Below are 10,888 nucleotides of genomic sequence, written 5' to 3'. Positions count from 1 at the left end.
CTCTATTCCTCCCACAGTTAACATGGTGACACTGAACCAGGACAAAGCCAGACATTTCTCAAGGTGTCACGAATGTGTCCTGGGGAGGAATCCTGTTTGGATTCAACCCTGACCACCTGTTTATAAACACTAGTCTCAAGCAGATAAGGCTAACTGACTGCAGGCTCCAGTCTCCAGCACATGCTTGTAAACTGGTTAATGTTTGTTCTTACTTAAAACATGTTCCCACACACGTGCCCTGTTTACATCTTCCTGCATGCAAATCCCTTCCTGTGGACCCCTAATCCACGGTTACTTCATTTATTCAACAAACACTGATTGAGCAACTCCCAGGAGCCCAGGGATGGGATGGTGAAGACACGCACCCAGCTCCCTCCTACCACCCGGGCAGCTGGTCCCCACACCTGAGGGAGGTGCACACCCCACGGTCTGTGAATTTGCCCACGTTGGCTCCCCTCATCTGGTTCACAGGACATGTTCCTCTGTCAGTTTCCCTGTGCAGGGATCCAGTCTGCAGACAAAGGCTGGCTTGCTCTGAAAATGACAAGCAGAATGTCGGGAGGGGTAAGAGCCACAGGAATGTCAAACCTCACGGAAATGAAAGGAAGGAGCAGGGCCTGGGGGGGCTCTCCCCAGCCAGAGACAGAATCCTGGGGCAACACAGTGTGGGAGGAAGGGGGCTGGGCAGTGAGAAACCTGCGCTGAGATGGGGCAGAGAGGGGGTGAATCAGGGAGGGGCTGCAGGAAACAGCTGGGTTGGCCCAGTTCCCGGTTGGGAGATGCGGCCAGACTTGTCTCCAGCCCCAAGGGTAGGGGCCCACGGAGGGGGCGCCAGGCCTCACCCTCCTCCCCACCCACCCTGCCTGCTGGAAGGCTGGAGTGCTGCCACTGAAAGGCGGCGGGCAGAACCTTCCAAACAGCCAGGGGCCAGTGGGGAGGGAGCCCAGAGCACTGCTACACGTCAGCCTGGCTGGGCACAGTGGCTGGTGGAGGTCCCCAGGCCAGGTTCCCAGTGAACTTCTCCTGGGACAGGACCAGGACTCTCTGGGTCAGCTCACCTGCCTCCCCTCACAAAAATGTTTACCAATGCATTTGACTTGAAAATGAAAATCAATTCATGCAACAATTATCAAATGTTTGGAGTGTCTTGGTGAATCATATCTTTTAATGACAAAGGTTGTGTAATCACTTGTAACAAGTGAATTTATCTAGAGCACAAGGGGGGAAAGGGAATTCCTTGCCCATTAGAAAAAGTCTCTCCCAAAGGATGATTTGCTGCACGTGGACAGGGGCAGAGGGCACTGGTCCCTGTCTCTCCCTAGAGCAGGCAGCTCTGGGGTCATGGGCCTATAACACAAAATGGGCGCCCTGGCTTCCAGCAGTATCCTCCATCACCAGAGAGTCAAACAGGCCATGCCGTCAATAGCACATTACGCCCCAGGCAGGCTGGCTTCACTGTGGGGATCTAACAAAAGTTAAGGCCCTTAACAAACAGCCACGGAACTCACTGCTGAATGCCCACTGCAGTACCCTGAGAGCCAGAGTAGCCATATTAACAAAATGTGAAGTCTGGCCCACTCTCCCAGCCGTCCCCTAGAGCACAGACACCCTCATGGTGTCCTCAGACTGTGCCCTGGAAGGCCTGTGCAGGTTACCAGGGACAGAAAAGCCCTTCCCCTTCCCCTGGTATGTTACAGTCCCCCCAGCCCAATGACGTTTTCAAACTGGTTGAGTTTCCGCCTGGGTTCTTCCAGAGCAGACCCCTAAACAGGGAGGGAAAGAGGTGAGGAAGCGGGTTAGGAGTCTGAAACAAGGCTTCCCAGTCAGATCTCCACGATGATAATGGCAGGATGGCAGAGGTCATTGTCAACATTTCAGAAAATCTGAAGAAATCATACATTCCCACCTATCTGGCTCATGCAAGTTAAAACCCAGTCATCTCACTAAACAATTAAGTTTCATGTTGTTCCCCGCATCGTCTCCACTTTAAAATCATCTTTGTATGTATACCTTTGAGTGCAGTGGTTCCTGACTAGGGCTACTACCCAAGAGAATTAATCACAGTCACAATTTTACCTGCAGTCTACTTTGCTGGTATGCTGTGGCTAAAATGGTCACAAAATCCTTCTCTTTTGCATGAGGACTTACCCTGGGTGACCACATAATTAAAGCAATCTTGGGGGCGGGGGAGACAGAGGCATCAAGAGTATGTCGCCTCTTCTCCTAAGAATTAGGTCTCCAACAAACCTGGTGTCTGACGCTCTTCCGTCTCTCCCTCAGAGGGCAAGGCATGGCAGGCCTAGAAGTGCTGGCCCGGGTAAGAGAATCGATCTTTGTCAAGTGTGAGAGATTCTTATGTTGAAAGGCCCGTGTTAGGTTATCCTCCTCCATGACTTCTACAAGTCACATCACGAAGGAGGGACATTCTAAGTAAATATGGAAACAGATTTGGTTTGCTAATTGGGTTTTCCTTTGGATAAATCGTCACCTTAACTCAAAAACCAATTATCTTTGGGTGTCTCCCAAATACTTCTTCCTTCCTGATTTTGTTTTTAAATGAATGTTCTTTGCCTTCTTGCCAATTCCGATTATTCTCTTCTTCCCAAATTTGGCTTAAATTTTCTGTTTCTGGAGAAAACTCTGATCTTAAACCATGTCTTTTGTGGCTCCCTCCTTTCCTGTGTATTCCCACTCAAATTCAATGTAGTGAGCCAACACTCGACTTCCTTGTACTCAAGTACGCTGTCACTTCACTTTTAACCAGATCCTAAGCTACTGGTGGGCGGGTCTCTTTCTCTCTCCCCCCACACACAGCACACATAAGCAAGCGGCCCCAGGCACAATGGCCGGGTTACAGAAAACTGTGGTACTTACCTAGTGATGCAGAAAATCTGGCCTCATTTCTCTTGCTTCTTAACCCTGCTCCAGGAAATTCTCTCTCAAAGGCACCACTCTCAGGGCCCCTAAAAATCAGACAACTCTCCCAGCCGATGAGGACAAACCACGATGCTTCTGTGGCAGACTCGAGTGACGCTGCCTACAAGATTCGTAAATGCAAATGATGCTGTGATTCCCAAAGAAGGGAATGGCCACCTCCTCTGCTTCTTGATGCCCTTACCCAGTGTAGCCAGGAATGCATCCATCTCTTATATGCTCCTTCGGAAGACAATGGTCAACTATGGTTTTTCTGCCACAAACTTATTTCTGATCCATAACTCCCAATATTGTGCCTGTTATTCACTGTTTAGAAACAAAAGGTTGTGTAGAGTTTGGGAATAGAGTGATAGGACAATGTATGCTCTACCAGGTCAATAAATGTTGCTTTTTACCATTGATGTGCTCTACATAATAATTTTTAAAAGACCATCATCCTCTAGCACATGAAGTATCTGCATTGTACTACAACAAAATGTCCTTAAGTTCTTGTTTTGACAGTTTATACATTAACTTGAGTTAAATATTCTCTAGAAAAATATTTTTCAGAAACTAGGTATTAAGAATAGTCGTTTTGAGACATCTCATAAATAGTTCAATATTACACTCTTCAGATGCATGGCCTGCTATTATCCATACCACTTTATTCTGTACTAAGGATAGAAAACAATGCATTTGTGTTCCTAAACTGCTTCCTGATCATTGCTGAACACTTCTCACAGTTACACGTTATACTCCTTTCATGTAAGAAAGCTAGCACAGATGGGTTCATGCGTGCTTTATTCATTTGCGGAATACAGGAAAATCTGCAGTCATCCGTCAAAATAACATATTACCAAAAATTTGAAAGGTATTTAGGAAAGATGCATTCACAGTCTGTCTGAAACATGTACAAAGCAGTGTCTTCAGAAGCAAAAGCCAGACAATAAACACGTGAGTGTAAATGATCCTGCTGAACCCACATCCCAGCCCCGCCAATCACACAGGAAACAAGACAATCTTATACAGTAGTACCTTGGTTTTCAAACATCTCTGTAGACAAACATTTTGTTTTATGAATGCCGTAAACCGGAAGTAAATGCTTCGGTTTTCAAACACGACTCAGAAGTCCAATATGTCACACAGCTTCCCCTGATGCAAGATCCTGAGGTCTAGCTGTCGGCTGTTTTCGGATGTTTCAGTGCTCGTGGATTACGTTCGTAAACCGAGGTACCACTGTACTCGCTATTCCAGTTGAGTTTGAAACTGCCCTGTTGCAGCAATTATTGATTTTAAAAGGAAAATTGCTTTCTGGGAAATCCTTCCTGCTATACAGACCAGACTGAAGTGCTAACATTCCAGGGCCCAGGGAAGACCCAACTACCTCCTCAGGGCAATGCTGCAGCTGCCTGAGGTCCTGGGAAACGGCCTTGACATTCAAGAGAATTCATTTCAGCTCCGGGCTCACTTTTCACACACACCTCTGAGGTGTCTCCTCCCTGAGGGGAGGACTGTTCAGAGGGTACTGTCCATGTGATCTGGGACCTGAGCATGAGGACAGCCTTGTCCGTATACTCTGCTCGGCAATTTCAACGAGCGTTGTGAAGAGCTGAAACCATGTTTTTAATCTCCTGTGTTTGGGGAATTTAAAAAGAGTTGAGAAGATCACAAAGATCACTTCTGGGCTCAAACTTACGATAGTGATATGGTTTCACCCCAGGGCAAAAAGAAATGTCCATATTTCAAGTCTCTTCCCAAACTTGGCATGCAGGATACCCTTGGAGGTGGGGAGAATGGCAAGTCGGCTGTTCTGTATAGTTTACCCAAAAGCAAATTTAGAGAAAAAGGAGTACTTTACTGAAAGGATGGGTTTCTGGAAGAATGAAATCAGTTTGTAAACATCAATTTTAATAACGGTAACTGAAAGGCATAATTGACAAGTACCCAATATTTTAGAGAACTTAAAAATGGCATATACAGAAAACAAGAGACTTTAGCAGGATTCTGAGGACAGATCTTATTCATCTTTGCATCTTTAGACTCCAGCACCACAGAAGACACTGAATAAATCCTTTCATAGTGGTTTCTGAACTTTTTCTTCCAGGGCTAGAGCGTCAATGGGGAAAGATGGAAGGCTGGGCACTGGGTGGGGGTCAGGATCAGAAGCTTCCTTGAGACACCTGACCCTGGAGGATCTAATGTGGTAGCTTAACTTCTGTCTCACATTTTACAAATTATAATCACGACTATATGTATATATATAAGGTATTTAGAGGCCAAGTAAAGGACAAGTACTAAACATATTATTTGTTCAAGCGTCTATTATGGAAGAAGGGTTTTTAAAACCAATGGACTTTTAACACATGAGGATCTAGGAGTTTAAGAGTGAAAACACCACCTCTTTAATTGTTGCTTCTGTAGTGAGATCAATAATTTGCTCACTTACGAATGTTTCAAGTTACTTAGAAAGCTATTTTTTCTGATCAAGAAATGTAGTCATTTATAGTGAGAGTTGCAATCAATCCTAAGACTACATACTAACCTAGTAAAAATCAAAAACAGGAAAGTGAGCCTTTCTTCTTTGAAAACACTACAAATCTTCCAAATATGGTTGGTATTTCCATAGGCATTTGCAGCAACTTTCTGCATATAAACTCTTTATTCTGTATGCCAGTCAGACCCAGACATCACTGGTCACTTTTTCCTAGTGTTTTTCCTTGTTTTAATTGAGCAGATTGGCTTGGCTGCTCATGCTTTACTGTTTGTGTTGCCTGGCTCCACAACCACCCCTGTGCCTGTGTGAAATCAACAGTGGACATCCTCAGTGGAATTGCTACTATTTTCTCTGGTGGCAGTGATTTTTCATGGTGGAAGACTAGCATTTTGATACTTCAGAGGCAACTGAATGGATTCTAAGATTTGAAGAAAAACCTCTGCATCTGAGATTGGTGATTTAAATAAGATGTGTTTTCTATGCTGAGATATGGTTCCATCTTGTAGAAAGTGACAGCTTTATCATAATCTTTCTACGTGGGACAATAATTCATAGGGCAGATATAACACACACACACACACACACCCACACACATACCACACATCCTCTTCTGAGATGAGCCTTTCATGAAAGATACCGCATGTTTGGTACCCTAACACAAACTGCTCTAGATCAGGGCTCCCTCGAGACCGCTTCAAATCATAAATGGGTGTTCAGGTAGCTTTGCTGTAGCTGCTGTATCACATCTTCCTAGAAGATAATACTTACACTGCCACATATTCAGGGAAAAAAAAGAGAATTTTGGAAAAAAGGGGGTAAACAACAAAAAAGAGATGAAACAAACTACTGCTCTATATCCCACTCTTTCTTTGCACAGCTCTTACTTTTCCTACTGTTCTCAACTGACTAATATGAGCCAATTGTTACTCACACACAGGTTAGTACCAGCACAATACTCCTGAGGTTAGTTTCTAAGAAATATTCCATGACAGAAAACAAATATTCTAAATTCCAGGGAGAACCCCAAACCAGATCACAGGATAGGCTGAAAGCAGGAGGAGGAAGAAAGCTGGTCTCTGTTTAGCCACAGGGGGAAACTGAGTTCCTCACCAATCCTTACAGTCAGATCACCATGGCTGAGGGGTGTGTGTGGGCAAGGAAGGGTTGTGCCCTGGTAAAGCTTCATGGAGCTTGTGTGCCCACAGCTGCTGGCTCTGTTTTGTGCACTGTCCAGCTGAGCTGCACAGGGCCTGAACGCCACTGCCCAATCTCACACAAAGTTACACTGAAATAAAAGGGAGCGCAGAAGGAAAACCACAAAACACCCACTGAGAAGTTTTTGAGGGACAACTTGGATCCCCTCCTGAACATGTGCCCATGGGACATTAGCTCATTTTGTCCCACGGGCTGCTGGGGATCCCTCTTTCTTCTCTTGGTAGCTGGTTCTCCCCGACCCTAGGTTTTCCCACAGCTCGCCAAGTGACATCATGGCTTTCTCCAAACTATGCTTTGTACTTATACTACTGATCCATAAACTTTATAAACCACCAGCTTTTGGCTACTGGTTTGAATTCTAACCTACTATCAGACAACAGGCTGTAGTTAAAAAAGAAAAACCAGGACAGAAAGTGCTTCACCAGCCATTTTACTCTTCTTTAATGCTACTGTCTTTGGGCGCACACAGTATTTGCTGTTGAAGAAAGGACAACAGCGAGGCTGATAGTACTGATTCATAACACATTCTTTGTACCACACAAGGTACAATCCTAAAGAACCGTATCATCTGCTATCACAACTGAGCTGTCTTATTTGCTGTGTAAAAGAACAGTTTATGAGGGGAGTAAAGGGACAGATGGAGAACAAAGGAGGTATCAGGGACAAGTGAACCTACAAGAACATCTAAAAATTAGGAAGTTGGTGGTAAATCCGGAATTTACCTAACGGTGATAGGGAATTATTAAGTTATAGCTCTGTTATTTCCAGAAATTACTGAATTTGGAAACTGAGGTCAACACTTTTAAGATAAAGCAGCCTCAGATAAATTCAGACTGGCCTTGGGCAGAAATGGCAACCATGGATGGTAATAAGTTTCAGTGCTTGAGAACGAAAAGTGTCAAAATCAACTTATATACTTCTGACTTGACTCAAGGTGAAAAAAAAGTCTTACTGAAAAATGGTTAAGTCTGCAGCACAAAAGTCTGAAAGTGAAAGTTTGAGCCCCTTTCCACCTTTCCATTTTGCTGCTGGTGCCTGCTCTTCAGTACCTCCTGAAAAGGTTTAGAATTCAGTACAGACTTATTAAGTTGATTTCCAACATGTTGCTTAAGACGATGAGTCCTGTTTGGTTTCCATCACTTCATTTAACCGCTTGGTAATGGTAGTCCTGAGAGTCTGCAGTGTTGATAAAATCCGCCTGTGACCAAGGGTCAAAAAGCTGGTGGGAGCACAGCAACTTCTTGACCCATCACTTGTCCTTGACCTTGTCCCTCAAATCTGGCTGTTTTAAACTGAGGGACTCAGTCTACCATGATGATACATGTTCAGAACCATTTTCTGTAGACACCTCCTTCCAATGCCCAACAGTGCAGATGGTCAGGAAGACTTGGAAGGAAGCCGCAAAAAGTCCATTCAGGAATCTTGACTTTGTTAGAAGTGGACACAGGAAAACACCTTTGTCCTTGCCAGATTTTATTACAGTCAAAGGAGAAAAATCCATGGGATTCTAATTGCAAATATGCTAGATATAAAATTGATGGAATGCTAACTGGTCCATAAAGGGCTGCACAAGATAATCTGTGGCAAAGTAGAAGACAAGCCCAAAGGTGATAGAGATCGGAAGAGCTGGCAATGCTTTCTTGAAAATGGCGAGGAGTAGTAACGTAAGGCACAAACCCTGTGGGGGAGAAGGGGGAAAACTCAAACTGAGACATAATTATGAAAGTATTTCATGTAAAACAACTCAACCACAAATCTTGGTTTTCATTTAGTAAACTGAATACTATTCTTTCCGGTTAAATTTTAGAACACATGTTTCTATGAAACCTGGAAACAACTTTTATTTTCCTTTGCAACACAGAGTTCATTATGCATACGTTTTGTGATTCTTCATCCCCTAATTCTAGGTAAGAAACAGAAACTGAAAATAAGTAAAACTATTTTTGAAAAAAATTAAATAATACAGAGACTTCTATCGAAAATAGTGAGTTGGCTACTGTGCGTTTAGTTGGGCTGGCTAAATTCCCAGAGGTGAAGAGCAGTCTTTATGCTTGTGGAGGCAAAGATGCTCATGAACATACCAGTAAAAGTTTGTTTGTGAAAGAATATTGCTGCTTTCTTGGAAACACAGAGCAGCCATATAATACAGTCCATTTTTTACTCTAGTTACTGAGACACTAACTATAAATTCTGGAGGCTGAGTATCATTTCAGGTTTACCACTGTAAGTCATTTTCTTCTTAAAAAGATACAACACACCCAGGAAACTAACCTCCAAAGAGAAATAAAATACATGAAAATTGTAACTGGTTATATTATGATGAATCACAAACGTAATCACAAAATAAATGCAATGTAAAAGCTCTCATATAACTCCACTTGCATATATCAAAGATATCCCATTTTAGTAAAAAAAAAAAAAAAAGCAGTAAGAACTATCTTCTGAATTATTTACTGAAATCAGTTATGAAAGCTTCAGGGTTCACAGAACTGTAAGATCTACATGAGATCACACATGGTGTTAATTTGTGTCACCTCCTACTTGCTGCCCACAGGAACCCTGCACGCTGTAGCCTGTGGCATTAACTGCAAAACCACCACCAAACTCAGGGACTAAGTGAGGATCTACTTACTCCTTTAAGACAGTTAATTTCCTCCATATCTGTGCTGCTTAAAGCAGTGGTTCCTAATCAAAAGCACTTTCAGAATTACCTGGGGAACTTTAAAAACAAGATACAGAATTGAAACCAATTAAATCTCTCAGGTGAGAATGCAGTGTTAAAAGCTTCCAGGTGATTTTAATGTGTGGCTAGGTGGAGAACTACTTAGGTGAAGTCCAGTAATTTGTTTTTCAAAAGTTCCCAGGTGATTGGGACACTCAGCCCAGATGGAGTTAAAATGGGACTGCTTTAAAGGGACAGCATGATCAGAGTTTTGAGATGAGAGTTCTGACATGTTTTTATTAGTGTGTATACTTACAATTAATATGGCTACAAAACAGGCTATGGTTGTGTTCCAGTCTCCACTGGCTGTCGCGGAAGCTTTACCGACCAGAACACTGTAGAAAATGAAATCTCCTAATCCAAGTTTTACTCCCCCTAAAAAGGAAAGATTACAAACATTAAAAAAAAAGTTTGTCACTCTTTGCTATGATTTCACAAGTCAAAAATGCTCCACTCCACCCTGCACTGAATGAGAAGTCAGCAAATGATCTCATACAAAATTAGGCTGCAGCTAGGTTTTCCCTTTTCTTTTTTGGTGTTTTACAATAGGAGTTTCTGACTCTATGTGGATGTCTCTGGGGTCTTAACCATACATGCTGCTGTTACATATCAAAAATAGTAACAATAAATTATAATTGTCATCCATTGAATGCCTACTTTCTAGCTGGCACTTGTTCTAATAAATCCTCACAAGAACCCCTATGAGAGAGACATATCATCTCCTTTTTTAAAACACAGCTTTGTTGAGGTACAATTTATTTCAGAAAATTCACCTATTTGTGTAAGTGTACAACTCAATGATTGTAAAAAATTTCGAGTTGTACAACCATCATCACAATCCCCCACATTTCTATCTTGCCAATAAGATAACTTATGCCTGTTTTGTTAATCCCCACTCCCACCCCAGGCCTTAAGCAACCACTGATATGCTTTCTCTCTATATAAATTTGCCTTTTATAGACATTTTATAGAAATGGACTAATAGGATATGAAGTTTTTTGTGACTGGCTTCTTTCATGTAACATTTTTTAGATTTATCCATGATATTGCATGTGTCTGTAGTTTGTTCCTTTTTACAGATGAAGAGTTTTCCACTTAGAGACATACTATGTATGGTTTATGCATTTACCAGTTGATGAACATTTAGATTGTTTTTGGTTTGCGGCTATTATGAATAACGCTGCCATGAACATTATTGTACATCCATATCTTTCTGTGGACAGATTGTTTCCATTTCCTTTGGGTAGATCCCTAGGAGTGGAATTGCTGGGTTCTATGGTAAGTTTGCGTTTAAGAAAATGCCAAATTCTTTTTCATACTGGCTGTACCAGTTTATATTCCCACCAGCAATGCAGGAGGGTTCCAGTTTCTTGACATGCTCACCAACACTTGGTATTGCCAGTTTTTTAATTATAGCCATTCTGATTAATGATGTTGAGTATCTTTTCATGTGTTCATTAACCCTTTTACTTCTTTTTTGGTGAAATGTCTATTCAAAGCACTTCCCTATTTTTCATTGGGTTATTTTCCTATATTCAATGCAT

General features: G+C 42.5%; 1 protein-coding gene across 3 annotated transcripts in view; it reads right to left on the bottom strand.

Annotated features, from left to right (window-relative positions):
• Positions 1 to 3,697: 3,697 nt before the first annotated feature.
• The window catches only part of PSEN1 (presenilin 1), a 63,395-nt gene continuing 56,204 nt past the window's right edge, over positions 3,698 to 10,888 (bottom strand). For all 3 annotated transcript variants that reach the window (XM_081050070.1, XM_081050071.1, XM_081050072.1), the window contains exons 11-12: positions 9,601 to 9,719; positions 3,698 to 8,300 (exon numbers count right to left, since the gene is read on the bottom strand). In XM_081050070.1, coding sequence (XP_080906196.1) covers positions 8,145 to 8,300; positions 9,601 to 9,719 — 275 coding nt within the window. In that variant the 3' untranslated portion in view covers positions 3,698 to 8,144. The remainder of the gene's footprint in view (positions 8,301 to 9,600; positions 9,720 to 10,888) is intronic.

Source organism: Rhinolophus hipposideros (assembly GCF_964194185.1).
Source record: "Rhinolophus hipposideros genome assembly, chromosome: 5".
Lineage (NCBI taxonomy): Eukaryota > Metazoa > Chordata > Mammalia > Chiroptera > Rhinolophidae > Rhinolophus > Rhinolophus hipposideros.
The sequence above is the reverse complement of the archived record's forward strand: the minus strand, read 5'-3'. Positions and strand labels throughout refer to the sequence as shown.